General features: G+C 38.4%; 1 protein-coding gene across 1 annotated transcript; it reads right to left on the bottom strand.

Annotated features, from left to right (window-relative positions):
* Positions 1–1,039: 1,039 nt before the first annotated feature.
* Positions 1,040–18,715, bottom strand: LOC137245113 (sarcocystatin-A-like). Its single transcript, XM_067775266.1, has 3 exons — positions 18,567–18,715; positions 9,361–9,452; positions 1,040–1,284 (listed from the first exon to the last, which is right to left on the bottom strand). Exons 1-3 carry the CDS (start codon positions 18,630–18,632, stop codon positions 1,095–1,097), a joined length of 348 nt encoding a protein of 115 aa, XP_067631367.1. The 5' UTR covers positions 18,633–18,715; the 3' UTR covers positions 1,040–1,094.
* Between the last annotated feature and the right edge of the window lie 7,442 nt (positions 18,716–26,157).

Here is a 26,157-nt window from a genome sequence, read left to right as displayed (position 1 = left end):
TGTAGAATATGTTTGTAATTTTTTGCATTCTGCTCATTTTTATGAAAAAGTCAGCTGTGTAAAGTTATGGCACCATTTATCCATCACAATGGAGATGGTTATGGATATGGGTATGGTTATGACTATGGCGTTAGGGTTAATGAAGTTTAATTGCCCTTTTAGGCGGCTGGGTACGACATTAAGAAGTTGTAAGAGACCACTTTCTTTTGAAACTTATGTATATTACATTTATACTGGTCTAAGTTGAAAGCGTTTATATTGATCCCATTCACATTTCGTTTAACCTTCCCTGCGAGACTCGACTAAAAAGACACCAGTCCTTTGATCTAATTTATTTAACGATAATACGAGAAAAAAGAAAAGATATTAAAAATTCAAAGCAGTTTCTGGTAGAATTGTGAGTTTGGCTAAAAAAAAAATAGTGGAAACTGCTATTTATAAATCTGGTACATCGTTTAGCCATTGTGTTTTGACCGAATTTCTCTTAGCATGAAAATGTCAGAAGCGTGTGTTGATTTGATATGTGGATCGCATTTACAGGCCAAATGCGATGAAATGCGCGCCAATGATTAATTTCGAAAATGTGATTTGTGTCAGAGATGTATATCTATAGAGAATAATCAACGATGGACAGCAAGAGAAATTGTCAAACTGGCGGTAGGTAATTCACCATATTACCTACTTGAAGATTAGCAAAAAACGCGGTGTTTTCGTTAAAATTTCACAAAAATAGTTATTGAAAACGTACGTTATTATATGAAAATAATATTTTTCTAGCATTGTAATTGACGAATTTCATGCCACATTTCCCAAATGGTGAATTACCTACCCGCGATTTGATAGTTTACTGTTTCCCACTATTCGTTCTGTTATCGGTTCTCTTTTTTTTATACGTTGATACGTGATTTGTGTAGGAAACTGTATTGCGCCTGGAAATGTTTGCCCAAAATGAAAGAGTCTCGTAAACATGTAACGCTATAAAGCCATTTTTGCTAAATTTTCAAGCATCAAACTTTCACGAATAATATACTAAAACAAATTTGTATACTTTTTTTTATATATCTTTTATTTACGAATACTCAATTGTTGTTGCCCTATGCGCTATAATCTTTCATAAACACCTCTCCGCCAGGACAGTCCAATGTAAATTGAATACCCTTTTTCAACCATGGTCGTGACCAAATGTCTACATTGCAATTCTTTTTAGCCCGACTTTTTTTATCGATTAAGTTCACATTCATATTCAAGTGAGTTTCCTTTTTAGCTGTGTTCACCGCTTCAATTCTGTTGAAGATAATCAAGAAAATAACACAAAGAATAATTATAAATTATAATTAGTTCATAGGATCTTTATATATATTATATGCACTTTAGTATGTATATGAATGATTGAACCTAATGTAGTGCCTGTAAGCGTTAATCCGTGATTGTGAAAACGCCTCGGATTGATGTACCTAGGTAACTTGCTTACCTAATTGGCGCTTAACCGTCTAAACGGTTATGGCCGTCCAACAAGGCGCGCCAGTCGCTCCTTTGCTCCGCCAACCGGCGCCAATTGGTCACACCAAGGGAGCTTAAATCGTTTTCCATCTGGTCCTTCCAACGGAGTGGGGGCCGCCCTCTACCTCTGCTTCCATAGGCGGGTTCCGATAGAAACACTTTCTTGGCCGGAGCATCATCTTTCATTCGCATAACATGGCCTAGCCAGCGTAGCCGCTGCGTTTTAATTTGCTGGACTATGTTGATGTCTGCGTATAGCTCGTACAGCTCATCATTAAATCTTCTTCGGTACTCGCCTTCGCCAACGCGTAGAGGTCCATAAATCTTTCGAAGAACTTTTCTCTCGAACACTCCCAAAGACGCTTCATCTACTGTTGTCATGGTCCATGCTTCTGCCCCATATAGCAGGACGGGTACGATAAGTGACTTGTAGAGTATGATTTTCGTTCGCCGAGAGGGACTTTACTTTTCAATTGCCTACCTAGTCCAAAGTAGCATTTATTGGCAAGATTGATTCTTCGCTGGATTTCAGTGCTGATGTTGTTGCTAGTGTTGATGCTGGTTCCCAAATAAACGAAGTCTTTTACTATTTCGAAATTATGGCTGCCAACAGTAGCGTGGTTGCCAAGGCGCATATGCGCTGACTCTTTGCTCGATGACAGCAGGTACTTCGTTTTGTCCTCATTCACCATCAAACCCATCTTTACCGCTTCTTTTTCCAGTTAGGAGTAAGCAGAACTAACAGCGCGGGTGTTTAGGCCGATGATATCAATGTCATCAGCATATGCCAGTAATTGCACGCTTTTATAGTATATTGTTCCAGTGTGGTTAAGTTCTGCAGCTAGTATAATTTTCTCCAGCATCAAATTAAAGAAATCGCACGATAGGGGTCACCCTGTCTGAAACCTCGTTTAGTTTCGAACGGCTCGGAGAGGTCCTTCCCAATTCTGACTGAGGTGATGGTGTTGCTTAACGTCGTTTTGCACAGCCGTATAAGTTTTGCGGAGAAACCAAATTCAGACATAGCGGCATATAGGCAGCTCCTTTTCGTGCTGTCGAAGACGACTTTAAAGTCGACGAAGAGGTGATGTGTGTCGATTCTCTTTTCACGGGTTTTTTTCCAAGATTTGGCATATTGTGAAAATATGGTCGATGGTAGATTTGCCAGGTCTGAAGCCGCACTGATAAGGTCCAATCAGCCGGTTCACGGTGAGCTTCAATCTTTCGCACAATACACTTGAAAGGACCTTATATGCGTTACTAAGAAGGCTGATTCCACGATATTTGGTGCATTTTGTAGTATCCCCCTTCTTGCTGACTGGGCAAAGAACACTTAGATTCCAATCGCCGGCATACACTCGTCCGCCCATATTTTGCTAAGAAGCTGCTGCATGCGCCTTACCAACTCCTTGCCGCCGTACTTGAATAGCTCCGCAGGCAATCCGTCAGCGCCCACGGCCTTGTTATTTTTCAATCTGGTTATTGCTATTCTAATTTCGTCATAATCGGGCGGGGGACATATATTCCATCATCATCGATTGCGGGATCGGGTTCTTCATCTCTGCGCGGTGAATTGCTGCCTCCATTTAGGAGAACAGAGAAGTGTTCCCTCCATAATCTAAGCACTCTCTGGACATCAGTTACAAGGTCGCCGTTTTCGTTCCTAGAGGAGTTTGCCTCGGTCTTAAAACCTTCAGTCTGTCGCCGTATTTTTTGGTAAAGTTTTCGGGCGTTATTCCTGGTGGCTAGCAGCTCAAGCTCCTCGCACTCACGCCTTTCTGCTTCTGCTTTTTCTTCCTGAAAAGGCGCCTTGCTTCCTTTTTCAACTCACGATAGCGTTCACACACTCCTCTTGTCGCGCTCGCTTTTAACGTAGCCCTGTAGGCAGCGTCTTTTCTTTCAGTTGCAACGCGGCATTTTTCATCGTGCCAGTTGTTTTTTCGTGGTCACCGGTAACCAATTTTTTCCTCGGCGGCAGTACGAAGTGTTTTGGAAATATGCTCCCACTGCTCCTGTATTCCATCAGGATGAGTTGTGCTCTCAGAGAGTAGGTGTTTTTTAGAACTTTTTTTGGTACACCCTGGTCTAGGTATGTATGTTTCAATATTTGTGTATAGGAAGTGGCTATTGGTCCGGAAAATACAGCTTTTGATCGCTCTTAATGGAGTACAATTAGGTAAAATGACAGAAAAAGAAATTAAAACAAGTAAGGAAGGTTAAGTTCGGGTGTAACCGAACATTAAATACTCAGTTGAGAGCTATGGTGACAACATAAGGGAAAATAACCATGTAGGAAAATGAACCGAGGGAAACCCTGGAATGTGTTTGTATGACATGTGTATCAAATGAAAGGCATTAAAGAGTATTTTATGAGGGAGTGGGCCATAGTTCTATAGGTGGACGCCATTTAGGGATATAGCCATAAAGGTGGATCAGGGTTGACCCTAGAATGCGTTTGTACGATATGGGTATCAAATGAAAGGTATTAATGAGTATTTTAAAAGGGCGTGGACCTAAGTTCTATAGATGGACGCCTTTTCGAGATATCGCCGTAAAGATGGACCAGGGGTGACTCTAGAATGCGTTTGCACAATATGGGCATCAAACGAAAGGTGTTAATGAGTATTTTAAAATGGAGTGGGCCTTAGTTCTATAGGTGGACGCCGTTTCGAGATATCGTCATAAAGGTGGACCAGGGGTGACTCTAGAATGCGTTTGTACGATATGGGTATCAAATGAAAGGTGTTAATGAGTATTTTAAAAGGGAGTAATCCTTAGTTCCATAGGTGGACGCCGTTTCGAGATATCGCCATAAAGGTGGACCAGGGGTGACCCTAGAATTTGTTTGTACAATATGGGCATCAAACGAATGGTGTTAATGAGTATTTTAAAAGGGAGTGGGCCTTAGTTCTATAGGTGGTCGCCTTTTCGAAATATCGCCATAAATGGGGACCAGGGGTGACTCTAGAATGCGTTTGTAGGATATGGATATCAAATTAAAGGTATTAATGAGTATTTTAAAAGGGAGTAATCCTTAGTTCCATAGGTGGACGCCGTTTCGAGATATCGCCATAAAGGTGCACCAGGGGTGACCCTAGAATTTGTTTGTACGATATGGGTATCAAAAGAAAGGTGTTAATGAGTATTTTAAAAGGGAGTAATCCTTAGTTCCATAGGTGGACGCCGTTTCGAGATATCGCCATAAAGGTGGACCAGGGTGACCCTAGAATTTGTTTGTACGATATGGGTATCAAATTAAAGGTATTAATGAGGGTTTTAAAAGGGAGTGGTGGTTGTTGTATAGGTGGTCGCATTTTCGAGATATCGCCATAAAGGTGGACCAGGGGTGACCCTAGAATTTGTTTGTACAATATGGGCATCAAAAGAAAGGTGATAATGAGTATTTTAAAAGGGAGTAATCCTTAGTTCCATAGGTGGACGCCGTTTCGAGATATCGCCATAAAGGTGGACCAGGGGTGACCCTAGAATTTGTTTGTACGATATGGGTATCAAATTAAAGGTATTAATGAGGGTTTTAAAAGGGAGTGGTGGTTGTTGTATAGGTGGTCGCATTTTCGAGATATCGCCATAAAGGTGGACCAGGGGTGACCCTAGAATTTGTTTGTACAATATGGGCATCAAACGAATGGTGTTAATGAGTATTTTAAAAGGGTGTGGGGCTTAGTTCTATAGGTGGACGCCGTTTCGAGATATCGCCATAAAGGTGCACCAGGGGTGACCCTAGAATTTGTTTGTACGATATGGGTATCAAAAGAAAGGTGTTAATGAGTATTTTAAAAGGGAGTATTCCTTAGTTCCATAGGTGGACGCCGTTTCGAGATATCGCCATAAAGGTGGACCAGGGGTGACCCTAGAATTTGTTTGTACGATATGGGTATCAAATTAAAGGTATTAATGAGGGTTTTAAAAGGGAGTGGTGGTTGTTGTATAGGTGGTCGCATTTTCGAGATATCGCCATAAAGGTGGACCAGGGGTGACCCTAGAATTTGTTTGTACAATATGGGCATCAAAAGAAAGGTGATAATGAGTATTTTAAAAGGGAGTAATCCTTAGTTCCATAGGTGGACGCCGTTTCGAGATATCGCCATAAAGGTGGACCAGGGGTGACCCTAGAATTTGTTTGTACGATATGGGTATCAAATTAAAGGTATTAATGAGGGTTTTAAAAGGGAGTGGTGGTTGTTGTATAGGTGGTCGCATTTTCGAGATATCGCCATAAAGGTGGACCAGGGGTGACCCTAGAATTTGTTTGTACAATATGGGCATCAAACGAATGGTGTTAATGAGTATTTTAAAAGGGTGTGGGGCTTAGTTCTATAGGTGGACGCCGTTTCGAGATATCGCCATAAAGGTGGACCAGGGGTGACCCTAGAATTTGTTTGTACGATATGGGTATCAAAAGAAAGGTGTTAATGAGTATTTTAAAAGGGAGTAATCCTTAGTTCCATAGGTGGACGCCGTTTCGAGATATCGCCATAAAGGTGGACCAGGGGTGACCCTAGAATTTGTTTGTACGATATGGGTATCAAATTAAAGGTATTAATGAGGGTTTTAAAAGGGAGTGGTGGTTGTTGTATAGGTGGTCGCATTTTCGAGATATCGCCATAAAGGTGGACCAGGGGTGACCCTAGAATTTGTTTGTACAATATGGGCATCAAACGAATGGTGTTAATGAGTATTTTAAAAGGGTGTGGGGCTTAGTTCTATAGGTGGACGCCGTTTCGAGATATCGCCATAAAGGTGCACCAGGGGTGACCCTAGAATTTGTTTGTACGATATGGGTATCAAAAGAAAGGTGTTAATGAGTATTTTAAAAGGGAGTATTCCTTAGTTCCATAGGTGGACGCCGTTTCGAGATATCGCCATAAAGGTGGACCAGGGGTGACCCTAGAATTTGTTTGTACAATATGGGCATCAAACGAATGGTGTTAATGAGTATTTTAAAAGGGTGTGGGGCTTAGTTCTATAGGTGGACGCCGTTTCGAGATATCGCCATAAAGGTGCACCAGGGGTGACCCTAGAATTTGTTTGTACGATATGGGTATCAAAAGAAAGGTGTTAATGAGTATTTTAAAAGGGAGTAATCCTTAGTTCCATAGGTGGACGCCGTTTCGAGATATCGCCATAAAGGTGGACCAGGGGTGACCCTAGAATTTGTTTGTACGATATGGGTATCAAATTAAAGGTATTAATGAGGGTTTTAAAAGGGAGTGGTGGTTGTTGTATAGGTGGTCGCATTTTCGAGATATCGCCATAAAGGTGGACCAGGGGTGACCCTAGAATTTGTTTGTACAATATGGGCATCAAAAGAAAGGTGATAATGAGTATTTTAAAAGGGAGTAATCCTTAGTTCCATAGGTGGACGCCGTTTCGAGATATCGCCATAAAGGTGGACCAGGGGTGACCCTAGAATTTGTTTGTACGATATGGGTATCAAATTAAAGGTATTAATGAGGGTTTTAAAAGGGAGTGGTGGTTGTTGTATAGGTGGTCGCATTTTCGAGATATCGCCATAAAGGTGGACCAGGGGTGACCCTAGAATTTGTTTGTACAATATGGGCATCAAACGAATGGTGTTAATGAGTATTTTAAAAGGGTGTGGGGCTTAGTTCTATAGGTGGACGCCGTTTCGAGATATCGCCATAAAGGTGGACCAGGGGTGACCCTAGAATTTGTTTGTACGATATGGGTATCAAATTAAAGGTATTAATGAGGGTTTTAAAAGGGAGTGGTGGTTGTTGTATAGGTGGTCGCATTTTCGAGATATCGCCATAAAGGTGGACCAGGGGTGACCCTAGAATTTGTTTGTACAATATGGGCATCAAACGAATGGTGTTAATGAGTATTTTAAAAGGGTGTGGGGCTTAGTTCTATAGGTGGACACCTTTTCGGAATATCGCCACAAAGGTGGACCAGGGGTGACTCTAGAATATGTTTGTACGATATGGGTATCAAATTAAAGGTATTAATGAGGGTTTTAAAAGGGAGTGGTGGTTGTTGTATAGGTGGTCGCATTTTCGAGATATCGCCATAAAGGTGGACCAGGGGTGACCCTAGAATTTGTTTGTACAATATGGGCATCAAAAGAAAGGTGATAATGAGTATTTTAAAAGGGAGTATTCCTTAGTTCCATAGGTGGACGCCGTTTCGAGATATCGCCATAAAGGTGGACCAGGGGTGACCCTAGAATTTGTTTGTACAATATGGGCATCAAACGAATGGTGTTAATGAGTATTTTAAAAGGGTGTGGGGCTTAGTTCTATAGGTGGACGCCTTTTCGAGATATCGCCATAAAGGTGGACCAGGGGTGACTCTAGAATGAGTTTGTACGATTTGGGTATCAAATTAAAGGTATTAATGAGAGTTTTAAAAGGGAGTGGTGGTAGTTGTATATGTGAAGGCCTTTTCCAGATATCGACCAAAATGTGGACTAGGGTGACCCAGAACATTATCGGTTGGATACCGCTAATTTATTTATATATGTAATACCTGGCAAGATTTTAAGGGTGTTTTATTTCGCCCTGCAGAACTTTTTCATTTTCTTCTACTTAATATGGTAGGTGTCACAACCATTTTATAAAGTTTTTTCTAAAGTTATATTTCGCGTCAATAAAACAATCCAATTACCTTACCATGTTTCATTCCTTTTTTCGTATTTGGTATAGAATTATGGCATTTTTTTCATTTTTCGCAATTTTCGATATCGAAAAAGTGGGCGTGGTCATAGTCGGATTTCGTTCATTTTTCATACCAAGGTAAAGTGGGTTCAGATAAGTACGTGAACTGAGTTTAGTAAAGATATATCGATTTTTGCTCAAGTTATCGTGTTAACGGCCATGCGGAAGGACAGACGGACGACTGTGTATAAAAACTGGGCGTGGCATCAACCGATTGCGCCCATTTTCACAGAAAACAGTTAGCGCCATAAAATCTATGCCCCTACCAAATTTCAAAAGGATTGGTTAATTTTTGTTCGATTTATGGCATTAAAAGTATCCTAGACAAATTAAATGAAAAAGGGCGGAGCCACGCCCATTTTTAAATTTTCTTTTATTTTTGTATTTTGTTGCACCATATCATTACTGGAGTTGAATCTTGACATAATTTACTTATATACTGTAAAGATATTAAATTTTTTGTTAAAATTTTACTTAAAAAAAAATTTTTTTTAAAAGTGGGCGTGGTCCTTCTCCGATTTTGCTAATTTTTATTAAGCGTACATGCAGTAATAAGAGTAACGTTCCTGCCAAATTTCATCATGATATCTTCAACGACTGCCAAATTACAGCTTGCAAAATTGTAAATTGCCTTCTTTAAAAAGTGGGCGGTGCCACGCCCATTGTCCAAAATTTTACTAATTTTATATTTTGCGTCATAAGTTCAACTCATCTACCAAGTTTCGTCGCTTTATCGGTCTTTTGTAATGAATTATCGCACTTTTTCGGTTTTTCGAAATTTTCGATATCGAAAAAGTGGGCGTGGTTATAGTCCGATATCGTTCATTTTAAATAGCGATCTGAGATGAGTGCTCAGGAACCTACATACCAAATTTCATCAAGATACCTCAAAATTTACTCAAGTTATCGTGTTAACGGACGGACGGACGGACATGGCTCAATCAAATTTTTTTTCGATCCTGATTATTTTGATATATGGAAGTCTATATTTATCTCGATTCCTTTATATATGTACAACCAACCGTTATCCAATCAAACTTAATATACTCTGTGTGCTCTGCTCAACTGAGTATAACAAAAGGTTTTGGTATTCTTTTTTTCGGATGAATAAGGAAAGTGAAATTAAGACCTGGATTGAGTCTTATATGATAAACAAACTTACTCATAGCATGGTGCATCCCCTTCGGCCAATTTGCTTAATGAAGCGATAAGTGACTTTTTAGCTTCGTCCGTGGAAACTCCATTCACTACTTTCTGCAAAAATTAAATAATAAAGAATGTAATAATAGTTACTAGATAGATTTGAAAGTGGAATACCGCTAATCCGGCATTATGAAAATGGCGCATTATTCGGTGTTTTGCAGAAACTTATCTTAAAGTCAAATGTCATGGTAAGGAATATCAAAGCTTCAGTATGCAACCGAATAAAACTTCTTGAGAAGCAACCAACCCCATTGCATTGTTTATTTCTCTCACTCTTCTCATCTCCCCACCGCCCTCTCTATTTTCCTTGGAGACTTAGTTTTACTTTTTACTGCTATTAATCTCGTTCATTTTATTCTTTTTTTACTACCCATATATCTTATGCATTACTTTTTACTTTCTCTTTTCGTTTGACTCTGACCCCTTCTCTGCTACCCTCTTTCTAACTGCCCCAACCCCTTCCTCTCTTCCCCACTCCAACTTCTTTTCTCTTTTACCCTCCGTTCCGTTTCCCACTCGTCCCCTTTCATTCACTATGTGCTCTAGTTTCCACTATCTCTTTACTTACTTCTTTGCTTCACATTTCATCAGCCATTCAACTCTCTTTCCTATCCTGCCTCCTCTCTCCCACGCCCCCTTTCTACTTTCACTGCCTCGCACGCACATCGGACGGTTGTCGTAATGAGTAATGGGGGAGCCGGTGAGTTCGACAAATTACATGAAAGTGTATGGTATTTGTTATAAATGTGATTGATGGAGGCGAAGAGCTCGTCAGCACGGAAGAATGCTTTAAAGAAACTTTACTGTTAGATGATACATGAGGCGAAATGAGGCGGATGGTACGACACAATCACTTAATGTGATAGACTTTAGCCTTCGGTGTGCATATAATAGCTGGAAGTGTGGAGAGCAAAAAAATCCATCAAATAATATCACTGTCAGATTGGATCACAATTGAAAGAATCGCCAAATAAGACGCAATCTTTCATTGAGGTAAATTATTGGCGAGGGCAGACCCTCGGCCCTACATCGATGAGCTGGTGAATATGTTGATTCGCTGCCTCGGTGACTGTCGGTGAATCCATGGCTTCCCTCTTGATGTTTGGCTAAACTCCCCTGACGCGTTTAAGATACGACAACCAAAGATCTCGATAGCACTGCGTGATAGCGAAAACATTCCTCAAGTCGTAATACGAATAATTTACTATACCCACATACTTACGCACAATTTTAAATATACCCTTAATATGCTGCCCCTTTATCAAAGACTGAGTTCTATATTGCCCTATACCTTTATTTCTCTTTGCCCAATGAACCTAACTTTTAAGTCTTTAGGAAGACAACTTTTAAATACATTTGAATTGGTGTCACCTATATGTTTGTATGTATGTAACACGTTTATTTTATACCTAACCGATACACGTCTTTTCAAGTGGTGGGGATATATTTGGGAGGAATTTATTGGATTTTAATAAAACAACGTGCTTTTTTTTACACGACATGAAACTCTTGTTTATGAGAGAAACAAATTTATTTATTGACACGTATAGTCTTCAACCTGAGGAAGAGTTTTTGGCACCTAACTTCAGTTTTCAGAGCGTATATATTCGAAACTCCTAGTACGGAGTATAATTGGTGAACTCTACAACAAAGTGTTTCCAAATTTATTTACTTTGTCACACAGTGTTGTCGGACAATGCAGCCATCAATACCAAAATTGCAATATATATCCACTGTAATATTTCACGTACGATTAAGTAAATTTTTGTTTTGATAATTTGATTCAAATATATTCATTAAGCTCTTTCATTTCTGAAGGATTTCATTTCTAAGCGTAGCTGTTGAAATTTAGTTAAGCTGAAAATCGCGTTTCAGAACCAAATTAATGCCCCTATTACGGTTAACAACTCAACTTAGTTGGGTTGTAATTAAAACAACTTAACTTTAAGACAACTCAACTCCTGTTTGGTATTACGAATTACAACTTATTTCAGTTGAAGTTGAATTGATGTTGCCAACCTAAGAAAGTGATGATTTGACAGATAAAGGAACAGCTGATCAATTTGTGGCGGAAATTTTAGCATTTTGTTTTTAAAAGCAAAACGGATATTATATGAAATCTATTTTATAATGGCGAAAATGTTGGTGATTGATATGTCGCGAATATGACAGCTTTACCCCTATTTTAAAATTATGCTCCACACTCAGCTTGTTTATGGCAGCTATCAAAAATGCTGTGGAAATGATTTTGGTGTTGGACTGGTTTTAGATATTATTTAGGAGCAAATTTGTGCAAATTGGATTAAAACCCAAACACAAAAATAGTATTTTACTCTAAAACAGGGTTCCCAGGAGTAGTGATTAGTATCGACGGGACTCATGTTCGCATACTTTTACCTTTTTTGGCTGCATCCCAACTGCGGCCAGCCTCGTCCAACTTCGGAATGTCGCTCCATGAAGTCAAAAACTTATTCAATGTAATCCTTCGTTTAAACGTTTATGAGACCGTGCACCATCTAACTCTTATAAAAGGTAGTATCAAAAGACGCGTTTCGATCTCCGTTTTTAAGATTCAAAGCGGTAATGAAAAATTTTATTTCTGTCGAAAAATATTCACAATAACTAAAAAAATGGTCCCGAGAGGGTCCAAAATATGAGGCCCGATCCATAGTTTTTTTGCACACAACATCTTTCTACGTTGGCGGCCTTCGGTTACGATTTGTAAAAATAACCCTGGGTGTGTCCAACGCCTTTCTGCATTAGTGGGTACAAAAAATCTGGCAAAATACAACAACCACATTAAATTTGAACCGAAATAATATTGTAGAAATAAAATTTTTAATTTTTGATTTCGGATTCTAAAATTGGAGGTCGAAACTTGCCTTCTGATACCAACTTTGAAAATGTTTGTTAAAAATTAGGTGGTGAACCGTCTTGTAAAACGTTACCTTTTTTCAAAACAACTGCAAAATTGTATGCTAGTAATCAGTTTAAAGATTTTGATGTCTTTGACAACTATGCCAACACAAGGTTTTAAACGGTAATGCCACAAAAAGTTGTTAGACTAGACAACTCAACCGACATTTTTTTTGACAGGTTGAGTTGTAATCTGTAATACCAAATTGCGAAATTTCAACCCAACCAGAGTTGAGTTGTAAACGGTAATAGGGGCATAAAATATACCAGTTTGTATCGCACTTGTATCACGGACTTGTGACATCACTTAAGCCATTTCCAAAATACTGAATACGCGATAAAGCACTTTCAACGTGGATACTATGTAAATATCATTTTTCGTTAGCACAACTTTGCATACGTGTTTATGCATTTGAGTATATCAATATACAAACAAATTCATTTAAAACATTTGGTTTCCAATATCCTTTTTATCTATTCTCTACCTCAGACTGTAACGCTACGCTTACTTAACAGCCTAACAATAAAAAGCACTTCGTACCCAAAATTATTAAATTTTTATTTTTGTCTTATCTTTAAGATTCAAAAAATATAAGTTTATATAAGACATCTCAGAACATCGACTGGCTTTTATAGCAGCACAAAAATACTAATACATGCGTATCAAATGAAAGGTGTTAATGATTATTTAAAAGGGAGTGGGCCTTAGTTCTATAGGTGGACGCCTTTTCTAGATATCGCCATAAAGGTGGACCAGAGGTGACTATAATGTGTATGTATGATATGTGTATCAAATTAAAGGTATTAATGAGAGTTTTAAAAGGGAGTGGCCCTCAGTTGTATATGTGAAGGCGTTTTCGAGATATCGACCAAAGTGTGAACCAGGGTGACCCAGAACATCATCTGCCAGGTACCGCTCATTTATTTATATATGTAATACCACGAACAGTATTCCAGCCAAGATTCCAAGGGCTTTTGATTTCGCCCTGCATAACTTTCTCATTTCTTCTACTTAATATGGTAGGTGTCACACCCATTTTACAAAGTTTTTTCTAAAGTTATATTTTGCGTCAATAAACCAATCCAATTACCATGTTTTATCCCTTTTTTCATATTTGGTATAGAATTATGGAATTTTTTCATTTCTTGTAATTTTCGATATCGAAAAGTCATAGTTGGATTTTGGCCATTTTTTATACCAAGATAAAATAAGTTTTGTAAAGATATATCGATTTTTGCTCAAGTTGTCATGTTATCGGCCGAACGGAAGGACAGACGGTCGCCTGTGTATAAAAACTGGGCGTGGCTTCAGCCGGTTTCGCCCATTTTCACAGAAAACAGTTATCGTTATAGGATCTATGCTCCTACCAAATTTCACACGGATTGGTAAATTTTTGTTCATAAAAAGTGGCATAAAAGTATTCTAGGCAAATTAAATGAAAAAGGGCGGAGCCACACCCATTTTTAAATTTTATTTTATTGTTGTATTTTGTTGCACGATATCATTGCTGGAGTTGAATATTGACACAATTTACTTATATACTGTAAAGATATGCAATTTTTTGTTAAAATTTTTTTCAAACATTTTTTTTAAAGTAATCCGATTTTGTTAATTTTTATTTAGCATACATATAGTAATAGGAGTAAAGTTCCTGCCAAACTTCATCATGATATCTTCAACGACAGCCGAATTACAGCTTGCAAAACTTTTAAATTACCTTCTTTTAAAAGTGGGCTGTGCCACGACCATTGTCCAAAATTTTACTAATTTTTTATTTTGCGTCATAAGGTCTACAGACCTACCAAGTTTCATCGATTTAGCCGTCTTTGGTAATTATCGCACTTTTTCTGTTTTTCGAAATTTTCGATATCGAAAAAGTGGGCGTGGTTATAGTCCGATTATGTTCACTTTAAATAGCGATCTGAGATGAGTGCCCAGGAACTTACATACCAAATTTCATTAAGATACCTCAAAATTTAATCAAGTTATCTTGTTTACGGACAGACGGACGGACGGACGGACATGGCTAAATGAATTTCTTTTTTCGGCCAGATCATTTTGATATATAGAAGTCTATATCTGCGAACAAAATTAATATACTCTGTTAGCTCTGCTCAGCTGTTTGGCTAGTTTTCGCGTATTCACAGTGAACTTTTGCGTTTTTTACAAAATATTCACAAATAGGGATGTAACTAGGAATGTGTCATCCTAGATTGGAGCAAACGAAGATTTTAAAAGAAGTTGTCTGCAGGATTGCCATCCTACATTTAAATTCTAACTCAACGAAGGAGGATTAGACGGTCCGAAGAGACTAGCTGCATGCAAAATACATAATAAATTCAATTAGACCCTTTGTATCATCATGATCATTGCTCAGACTTAAACATTTTAATAAATGGTAGATTTGCTAAAACAATTAGTAGCCAATTTCAGAATAATGTAGATCTACTCCCCTTAACCTGTATTTAAAATATCTGCTGATTTATATTGGAGCGACTATCTGGCATTGGATTTTAATAAAACTCTGTTTCGGCGTATTGCTATCTGCAGTGTCATTTTTCCTTCTGAAGCCCTTAAGATGGTACAACGACGAAATTTGCTTATCTTCAAACCAAACTTCACAAGGAATAAAGGAAAATATTTGAATATACATCGACTGACACCCCTGTGAACTAAAATTAATTAAAGCTAATATATTATGCACTTCCTTACGTAAATATAGGTAGACAGAAGAGGCAGCCTAATACTAAACTCTTGTGGTAAATAGGGACATTGCCGTAGTTAGAACCATCCTTAAAGTCTGAAAGTATGTGAAAATTGTAAATGAAAATCTTTCCGACTTTTGCGAACTCAAAATACCTGGATTGGTATCCCTAACATTGAAATCGGGTACAAACCTAAATAAAACTTGTACATATGAACGTCCAACGACCCCAGAAAGGAAGTTTTGCTTAGAAGCTTGAAAAGAGCTGACAGCATACATCTATTGCATTTCTCTTTCTCTTGGCTGGTACCTAACTAAATGAGAAAATTTCCTCTAGATTCATAAAACGTTCAAATTTCGGAGAATTTCTCTATATGCTATATATTTAATACAATTAAAGGTGTCTAAGTTCGGGTGTAACCGAACATTATATACTCAGCGTGAGCTTCAATTGTACATTTCATTTCAGATAAAGTACTTTTCTACATAACACGGGGCACCGCCCGTGTAAAAAAAAATGTCTCCCCATTACCTCTTACAATAAAACTTGATAAGTGAAATATCTTTGATTCAAAACTATTTTTGCTAGGTTATAGCTTATTATTCTAGTCTACGACCCTTTTAAACTTGTTTTATATCTAAGTTGCATTGGTCTTTAACCGATCCCGTCCATTTTTACTAGAAATATTTGCTGCTATAAGGAAAATGTGTGTACACAATTTAATTACGATCCGTTAATTTTTCTTCGAGTTATGACTCCCAAAACATAGAAAATTGCTTAGTCATAAAATGGGCGGTGCCACGCCCGTTTTTTTAAATTTGAATTTTTTCCTATTAATTGTTATATATCCACTTGGAAATGAAATACCTTTGATATAAAGCTCTTTTTTGCAACGATATAGCTTATTTTATTCGTCCACGACCCTTGGAAAAATCTTTTATATAAAAGTGGGCGTGGTCCTTAACCGATTTCGTTAATTTTTCCTCAAAGTATTCCCTATAGTAAGGGCAATCTCTCCGCCGAATTTTGTTACGATAGGTTAAACTATTTTTGATTTATGATTAATAATATTTGTAAAATTGCATTTATCACAAGTGGGCGGTGCAACGCCCATTTTAAAAAATGTTTCAAAATTTTTATCAAGAGTCCCAGTATCAGTCCACGTATCAAATTTCAACCTTCTAGGTGTATTATTTACTAAATTATCAGGTTTTTTGTATTTTCTAAAGTGTTATATATATAAAAAGTGGGCGTGATTATCTTCCGATTTCGCTCATCCTCAATACCAATCTATTCTGGGTCCAGATGAGCTAGTGTACCAAATTGGGTGAAGATTTCTCAATATTTACTTAAGTTATCGTGCTAACGGACGGACGGACGGACGGACGGACATGGCTCAATCAAATTTTTTTTCGAGCTGGTATTGACCGCTCTACAACGCCTTAGACCACGCAAACGTCCTCTAGGGCATCGTGATCCCCCGATCAGCCAAACGTCAACCGCGGCAGAAGTACGTCGGCATCCACAGTAGAAGTGAATCGAAGTGAAACGCCAAAACTTGTCTGTACCCAGGCTAACGGATCTCACCTAACGGGACGCAAAGTTGCGATTGTCACCTGAGCAGCAATTGAGCAGCATCTGAAAGGCGTATCGGTTTTGATCACCGCCAAACAGTGCGTTTCATAGGAGATAGTCATGAGCTAATGATGGGCGGACGGACATGGCTCAATCAAATTTTTTTTCGAGCTGGTATTGACCGCTCTACAACACCTTAGCCCACGCTCACTCCCTGCTAAGCGAATGCCTTCCACAACGTCACGAGTCCACGCACTATCGTCGTGAGCCTCGGCAGAAATAGCCTACGCCGTTACCGCTGGCCGCAGCAGAGGTACGCAAACATACGACGTTGGCCGCAGCAGAGTCACGCAAGCATACGACGTTGGCCGCAGCAGTGTTAGAGAGGCACAACAGAGGTACGCCAATACGAACCACAGCAGAAGTACGCCGACGCAAGGAGCCGCCGAGAGGCATCGCCGCAAGCCGAAGTAAGGGCTAGTAAGGCGCCCTAATGGCACGCTCCTAACGGGACACGGGAGACCGTGGGGTTTTATCAACCATTGTGTGGGCGCTGATTATAAACCAATAGCTTAGGCGGTTCGACGGAGTACCAGTATAACACAAAGCATCTAGGAGTTATACTAGATAGTAAGTTGTCGTGGTAATTCCATGTGGATGGATGCACGCAAGAGGATGTTAGGATGCACGTTGGGCCTATCACCCAAACTATGTCGTTGCGTATTTACGGCAATTGTCGAACCCATACTTTACTTCTTGTTTCGTGGACAGCCACACAAAAAAGTACGTATACCAAAAAACTTGAGAGGGTATGCAGAGTATCAGTAATTAGCATAATGCGATCCTTAAAAACTACCCAGACAGCAACATTGTATGCCGTTCTAAATATCCCGCCTGCAGACTATACACGTGTATACGGATGGTTCCAAACTAATGGAAGGGGTTGGGTTTGCTGTTTACTGTGTCGACCCAGAAATAAGTAGATCCTACAGGCTGCCAGATTACTGTAGCGTTTTTGAGGCGGAAATTATAGGAGTGAAGAAGGCAGCAGAAATTCTTGAGCAAGCGAGCTCAAGCTGCAGTCGCGTCAATTTATATACTGATAATCAGGCTGCGGTTAAGACAATAATCTCACACAGTACTTCATCAAGAAGTGTTCTGGACTGCAAAGAAGCATTGGAAAAACTTCGCTCAGGACGGGCCATACATCTTCACTGGGTTCCCGGTCATAACGGGATAGAAGGTGATTAAAAGGCCGATGAGTAGGCAAAGGAGGGTGCAACACTCGCTGAGTCGACGATACACATCCCAATCCGTTTGAGAGAAATCAAAAGGAGACAGCTGCATATGATCCATCAAGCAGGATATGCGTGAACAATAGCGCGGGGTTGCAAAATATCTAAGATCATGTGCAAAACCAACGATATTATCTCTGAAGATAGAAGACTTAAAGCTCACGATAGGCATACTGACTGGACACTTCCTTCTGGCGTCACATGCTTATAAGTTAGGCCTCGCGAACCCCGAAATAGGTGTTTTCAAATCTTGTCACATTGTCACACAGTGTAATCAGATATGTTCGCAAAAATACTTCACGAACGACTGAATAAATTTTTCTTTTTTATAATTTTGTAAAAATTGTTATAGTTATTCATAAAGCCCTTCCTTTTGAAACAGATTTACCTCTATAACTATTAGTTATAGTTTAGTCAAGCTGACCATCGAGTTTGAGAGCGAGTTATTCCAAAAAAATATACCCGTTTATATCTCACTGTGATATAAGTGACATGTGACATCACTTAAGCCATTTCCAAAATACTGCATACGTGGTAATGCAATTTCAACGCTGATATGTAATTTTATTTTTCGTCAAAACACCATATGTGTTTATATATTTGAGTATATCAACGTAAAAGCAAATTCATTTAAAACAATCGGTTTCCAATATCTTTTTTAACTATTATTTACCTTAGACTGCACTAGCGCTACGCTGACTAAACAGCTTAACAATAAAAACAACTTGGCACTCAACATTATTATTATAATTTTTTTGTTTAATCTTTAGGATTAAAAAGCTATAAGTTTTTCGCGTAAAGAAAAAAGTAAAACTGTTGACATCTCAGAACAAGGGCTGCCTTTTAAAGCACAAAATTTTTAATAATAGATTTATGTGCTCTCTGAACAATATGAGTAAACAAAGTCACATTGCATGTGAAGGTGTAATAGATTCTTAGATCTGATGAAAACATGGTCCAAAAGAGATATGTTCTAAAAAAACTAAAGTAGAGTTTTCATCAAACAAATTCTAAGATAACACATAAGTTCGCTGGGATAGGGTGTTTTTGCACAGGCATCTTCCACATAATATCTTCAATAAGACCCCTCGAATCAACAGCCTTTGATGAACTGATAATTCGCCAAAATACAATTGTAGTCAATTTGAGAAAATGGTAGATTTCGATTAATATAAAGTGATTTATATGGAAACAACTGTCTGACATTTAGTTTGGAGAAAACTCTTTTTCGGCGTTATGCTATCTTCAGTGCCATGTTTCGTTCTGAAGCCCTAAAGATGGTTTATGTGCAAACCAAACTTCACACGAGGTGAAGGAAAATTGTTTCAATATATATCTATCAACTGATAGCCATGTCAACAAAACAAAATTAAAAAGGATTGCAGTTTTACTATTTATGTATGTAGCTTTGGAAGAGCTTATATTATATGTATATTTAGTGCCCGCCTCAAAAAAAAATTTCGAACGCACACATTGAAAGGAGTCATAAAGGCAAAATTTTATTTGGCCGTTTTATGGGTATTTTTAAGTGAGATTCGGAGCCTTTTTGAAGTCATATTGGAACTTTTCCTGCAGATTTATTGGAGTCTTTTCTACTCTATTTAGACTTTGTTTGATAATTTTTGGAGCCGTATTGTAATATTTGCCTAAACTTTTTGGGAGTATTGTGGAATTATTTTGAATTTTTATCCGTGACTGTTGAAATAACTTGACTTTAAGAACTATTAAAAACTTTGCAAATAAAAAAAAAAAAATAAGTCTGAGTATGGAATTTTTTCAAACTTGTCACTGTTCAGAACAAAAAGAGCTTCCTTAGGTGCAACGAAAAAGTATCATAAGTAATAATGCTCTGAAACATTCCGCTAACTGACCATTGTCGTGTATCCGCCCCACAGCTTAAATTTTTCACACTAGGCTTCATAGGCCCTAATCAAAATATACGTTTTTTGATGTTTACGAAAAAACACTGCAAGAGTGCTCACATAAAAGACTCTGTTTGGATCCTTCTTTTGTTGCGTACCGACTCTGTTCAGCCGGGCACCCTAATGCACATACGCATATACATAACACTTACTATTCTCATTGTTTCTCATCATAAAAAAACACAAAGCAAAGCTTTGACTGAGAAAAACATATTTATTCTTGTTAAAACAATAGCAATAACATCTCTCACTTTTCTCTGAATACTCTCTTATTTTACCCAGCAGTACTTCTAAACAGGGTATTATAACTTTGATTGGATACGGGTTGGTTGTACAGCTAAAAAGGAATAGAGATAGATATAGACTACCATATATCAAAATCATCAGTTTCGAAAAAAAATTTGATTGATACATGTCCGTCCGTCCGTATGTCCGTTAACACGATAACTTGAGTAAATATTGAGATTTCTTCACCAAATTTGAAACACGAGCTTATGTGGACCCAGAATATATTGGTATTGAAAATGAGAGAAATCGGATGATAATCACGCCCACTTTTTATATATACAACATTTTGAAAGACACAAAAAACCTGATTATTTAGTAAATAATACACCTAGAATGTTGAAATTTTACGTGTGGACTGATATTGAGACGCTTGGTAAAAATTTTAATAATTGTTTAAAATGGGCGTGGCACCGCCCACTTGTGATAAAATCAATTTTACAAATATTATTAATCATAAATCAAAAATCGTTAAACCTATTGTAACAAAATTCGGCAGTGAGGTTGCCTTTACTATATGGAATGCTTCGAAGAAAAGTTAACGAAATCGGTTAAGGACGAATAAAATAAACTATATCTTTGCAAAAAAGAGCTTTAGTCATCTATCAAGTAGATTTATAACAATAAATAGGAAAAACTTCAAATCTTAAAAAATGATCGTAGCACCGCCCCTTTTATGACTTAGCAATTTTCTATGTTTCGGGAACCATAACTCGAAGAAAAATTAGTTCAGGATAGAATTATATGCATATGAATTATTGCGCAGCCTTGTAACATTATTAAGCACACAAAACAAACAACAACAGCATTTCAAGTGTACAGCTTGGTATGTAATGTTCGGTTTCACCCGAAATTAGACTTCCTTACTTATTTTCACCTTTTTTTACAAGTTAGTTCTAATTTTATCAACACAGCTGTTTCTGAAGAAAGGCAACGTCACTATTTATACCAAATTTGAAATTTTTTTCTTTTGATAGATAGAAAATACATAAAACGTAGGGGGAGAGATCATTACACATCACTCCTTAGATCAATGTTGGTCTACTACTTAATTGCACAGCACTGAAAAAATTAGAACTGTTTCTTGCAATAGAACAAACTTGGAAATTTTTATCAATCCAAAGAGTATTCATAACCTTTGATAAAACAGATTACGCCAGAATCATTTTCGTTGATCGTGCTTACATACATATAGTACAGCACAGCTAAGTTTGTTTTTTGCATATAACGATTTGGGGGGACAAGGGGTATTTTGTTAAGTTTAGCAAGTAAGGAAGGCTAAGTTCCGGTGTAACCGAACATTTCATACTCACCTGAGAACTTTGAATGAAAAAGGGGCGGACACACGCCCATTTGAAGCTTTATTTTATTTTTGTATTTTGTTGCACCATATAATTACTGTGGTTGAATGTTAACATAATTTACTTATATATTGTAAAGATATTAAATTTTTGTTAAAATTTTACTTTTAAAATTATTTTGTAAAAGTGGGCGTTTTTGCATCCCATTTTGCTAGTTTTTATTTAGAACACATACGGTAATAGTAGTAACCTTTCTTCCAAATTTCATCATGATATATTCACCGACTGCCAAATTACAGCTTGCATAACTTTTAAATTACCATCTTTTAAAAGTGGGCGGTGCCATCCCCAGTGTCCAAAATATTACTAATCTTCTATTCTGCGTCATACGGTCAACCCACCCACCTAGTTTCATCGCTTTATCCGTCTTTGGTAAAGAATTATCGCACTTTTTCCGATTTTTGAAATTTTCTATATCGAAAAAGTGGGCTTTATTATACTCCGATTGGAACTTACATACCAAATTTCATTAAGATACCTCAAAATATACTCAAATTGTCGTCTTCATGGACAGACGGACGGAGGGACATGGCTAAATGAATTTCTTTTTTCGCCCAGGTCATTTTGATATATAGACGTCTATATCTATCTCGATTAGTTTATGCTGTTACGGAATGAAGTTATGCGAATAAAATTAATGTACTCTGTTAGTTCTGCTCAGCTGAGTATAAAATTTCTAGAAGAGTTACCACTGTGGTGTTCTAGAAAATATTTCTCTATGTACAAAGATTAAAATTTCGTACCAGCACTTCAACTCTTCGCGTCTCGTTCTGCCATAGTTTTTTAACCCACAAGTGTAAATATCGGATAAATATTTAGCAGCATGTTGCCTCAACATGTAGCAAATTCCGGATGTCTTCTGGAAAAAATGTTACTTGGTTTTTAAGGTAGAAGAATCTTAGAAATCCACTCCGCACCACTCTGCACCTGCAGACATGCCCAAAAAATACTCTGTGAGAAGTTTGATTTTTATATGCAAATTAAAACCAAACCAGACATGCTGGGATATAAGTTTGTTCAAAAAATTGATCTGGCTATTCCACCTTTCAGAAAAATACCGTGGTTACTTTGTTGCAAATAAATTTTTGTACAGTGTAAGTTATTATACTTGAGTTAAATTTTCAGACTGCTGTGTTTAATTATTTACGATTCAACTCGGGTTGTAAGAAATTTTTACGGCCTGCAACTGTTTAGGGTGCACTTCCTTCGGTCCTAAATCGTGCCGCAGTCAAACTCCCCTTACTGTCCTTAAAAACAAAACCCCACTTTTGTGGAACATAGACTAAAAGATCAGAGCTACAGTTAGGACGACATTCGACGGAAAAAACAGAGAACTTTTTTGGTAAATCAAGGAATGAAGTCATTGCAATCACAGCCACAATATTGGTACCCTGATCGTTGGAACAGCCAACGGAGAAAATGAAAATAAAATCCACCTCTAATAAGAAGTGCAAAAGTTTCGGCTAAACGGAGTCACAAAAAACTGTCACCCACTTTATCTTCGAGTGCCTAGCTTTAACTTATATCAGAGAAAACAATGAATAGTTTCTGCTGCCTATTTTGGAGGAGTTATAAAAACAGTTTTATTAACCAAATTAAATGGCACTTTGCGCAGGCAATTTCAACCGTTGTTAACCAGAACCGCTACCAATTGAGAGCAGAAAATCTTCTACGTCATTCTCTTCTTACCCATTGGCGGTCTCATTCTTCTTGTAAGCATAGGCCAGTGTCAGGAAGTCCGTTAGGGTGCCACAAAAAGACACCATTACCTCACCTCTTATAACCATTTCGAGGACCTGATACCGGCGACAAAGTCGTTTTGTCGCACTCCATTACCTAGAATAGGTTATTCAGAAAGTATGCTCCGAGGCAGCGCTGTCTATCGCCACTTTCCCCCTATTCGTCATCTTTGCAACTGTCACAGCATCGACGTTACGTCACTCCTAGCCTTTCCGCACGCTTACAGATAAGGCTGTACCCACCTAGTACTCCTACAATTATGGAAATTTCATCCATGAATGAAATACTATCCAGTGAATTTAACATCTACTCGAATAGCCAACTTCCATCAAGGCCTTGATCTCCAGAGGATTAGTTCAAGGTTAAGATCGGTCTCATTCGAAACTATATTGTTGCTAAGCAACTACTCCCTATGTGACTTTAGCTTATGTCACCGTTATTTTATATGGCATCACACCGGACCTTCATGTTGTTCAAGTGAGCTTCCACTACCAGGGCAGCTAACCTAACATAGCTGTTAAACAGGCGGTAAGATGGGTTAGAGTGTTCGGCATAATGAAATTTCATCCGAGATAGTCGGGCCAGACAATGTTAACACATGCCCCTATCTACAATTTATCTGCATATTTAATCTATGCATTCAGATGATTAGCTGCCAAACTTTCACATTACTCGTGCTTCCACTTAGAGATGATCTCCTGGAAGTAGATCTTTATCGTTCAAAATAAGGCATCTCAGAGCCGGTTAGATGAGCAACTATGACTGAATTACAACTTTTCGGTGACTGCACCTGAATGCCTGTCTCTATTTCCCTAATCGCAACGCTGCTACCCGTTATAATGTTGACTTGGCATTTGCCGTTTGCTGGTATGCTCGGCTTTTATTATTAGAGTCGAGTGCGAAACTCGTGCCGTGAGAATGATTGCAGCTAGGTGTTCACTTGCTGATTCAGCCTCTGGCCAAAGAGAGTATATTAATAAGAGGGAGCCTTGCAGAGTCGTTCATTCGCCATAAAGTGGGACAGCTGCGTCGGGAATTCACAATATGTTTTGCCACTGCTTCCTTTTCACCATCTGGATTAAAAAAGTCACAAGCCTGGGCAAAGGGGATAGATATATAAGAGACGTTATCCTCACAGTTGCTGCCTTTTGCCTCGGAATAATGTCGTAAAATCTTCACAGACATCAATCGGGCCACGATGTACTGAATATCAAATGCGGAGGGATGCATATTGATGCCTTGGCCTGCCCATACTTTGTAAAAGAAATTCTCCAAGACATCTTGATTCAGCTTACCAAACATCACAAACTCCAAATTAGTATATTGCTTGAATAAATCCTTTGACAAATTCAGCATTGATCTTATTGTTAAGGTAAATCCTCTTATGCATACAATTCTGTTTTGATGCTTAATCTCAATCGATTCAAAATAGTTGATATAATCCAAGAGGCGTTGCCTTTTCTCCGTATCATCTCTTCGCAACGGCCTCTTCAACGGATTTTTATCATACACATTTTTGCAGTCCAGCTCATCAAACACATCGTTCATTGTCTTAACAAACGTTTGTGTTGGCTTCACTGACTGCAAAATCAAGGCGTCGTTTCCAAATAGCTTTAAGTCTTCCATCATTTTCAGTCCAGTGTAGACTAAATTGCTTAAAAGCTGGGTAGCCCGCGAGACACTCATTTTCTCGAAATTGCTCCCTTATATGTGGGACTCAGTGAGCTTAGGACATATTTTATAATTGTCGTTTTATCTACCAACATTATACTACTGCATTTCTCACAATGCCGTCTTGGGTTTTAAAGTGGATATTTCCCAAAAATTGATTCCTAACATTCTTCATAAAGTGACAGGAGTCAAACATAAAATGGACGTCCTTGCCTTTGTAGTTTATTATAGTTTTCGACGCGCTAATGCCAAGCTTATTGAAAGCACCGACGTTTTGGGCGCCTCGGTCGCAAATAGCTACCTTAACGTCTATTCCTATTTCACGAGCTACGTCGATATTCCTCCATAGCGACGTAAGCAGATCATCAGAGGATGCTCCACTTCGTGATACGTAATAGGATATTATGTACTTCCAATTACTACAAATTCCCTTTATCATGAAGAATAGACCATTATCACCGACCTCGTTCTGTCGACAGGATCCTCCCATGTCAACATAGCCGTCAATGACATCAACGGTGTTGTTATAAGTCAAGTCTTTCTTTATTGGCACCTCATCCCACATGATTTGGCATATGAGTTGGGTGCCAGACATTGAGCTAATCATTGACCAAAAATTGCCGATTACTTTCTCATCAATGCCTGGACGAACATACCTTATTGGTCGGTCTCTCAATAAGGTACTCTGGCTTGGCAAGCGGAAGCCCAGGTCGTGTTTCATAAATTTATATGCTTTCGACGACATGTAGCTTATATTGTGCGCTAATTTTTTTTCATCACTATCATACCATTTACCCGTCTTTCCAACTATCATCTTGGCAAAGAGGATAATTTCATCCGTCGCTCCAGAATGTGGAATAATGGCATTATTCACCACATTTTTTTTGACCTGCTTTAGTTCAAGCATATCCTGACTTAGCTCTAAAATTCTCCTGATGAATTTATTGATGGTGGAGTTGAGCTCATCAATATCATTTCGACGCTTTTGGTCTGTCCGTGGATAAGCTCGTTCCCTCCAGGCAAAGAACTCCCGCTCATTGATCATATCGTCCCCTGAGCGGGTTAGTCCCTCCTCGACATGATGGATGTCGAGGCGTTTGCGATTCTCCACTAGGTCGCCATAGACTGCGAACTCTTCAAAGGTCTGGACAATATTCTTTGTTGGCTTTGATGGTCCAGCTTTCTGAACTAACCACTTCAACTTCTTCGCATACCAAGTTAGAAGCTGTAGTGGCAGTGGTAGTCGTGGGGGTGATGGTAGTGGTAATGGTGAGGAACATTGTTG

This window comes from Eurosta solidaginis, chromosome 1 (assembly GCF_040869045.1).
Source record: "Eurosta solidaginis isolate ZX-2024a chromosome 1, ASM4086904v1, whole genome shotgun sequence".
Classification (NCBI taxonomy): Eukaryota; Metazoa; Arthropoda; class Insecta; order Diptera; family Tephritidae; genus Eurosta; species Eurosta solidaginis.
The sequence above is the reverse complement of the archived record's forward strand: the minus strand, read 5'-3'. Positions and strand labels throughout refer to the sequence as shown.

Coding starts and splice junctions, on each gene's coding strand:
- LOC137245113 (XM_067775266.1), bottom strand. CDS start 18,632: ATGTTGAGTGCCAAGTTGTTTTTATTGTTAAGCTGTTTAGTCAGCGTA. Junction 9,453..18,566: donor TAGCGCTAGTGCAGTCTAAG/GTAAATAATAGT, acceptor TAATTTTTGCAG/AAAGTAGTGAATGGAGTTTC. Junction 1,285..9,360: donor GGGGATGCACCATGCTATGA/GTAAGTTTGTTT, acceptor TATCTTCAACAG/AATTGAAGCGGTGAACACAG.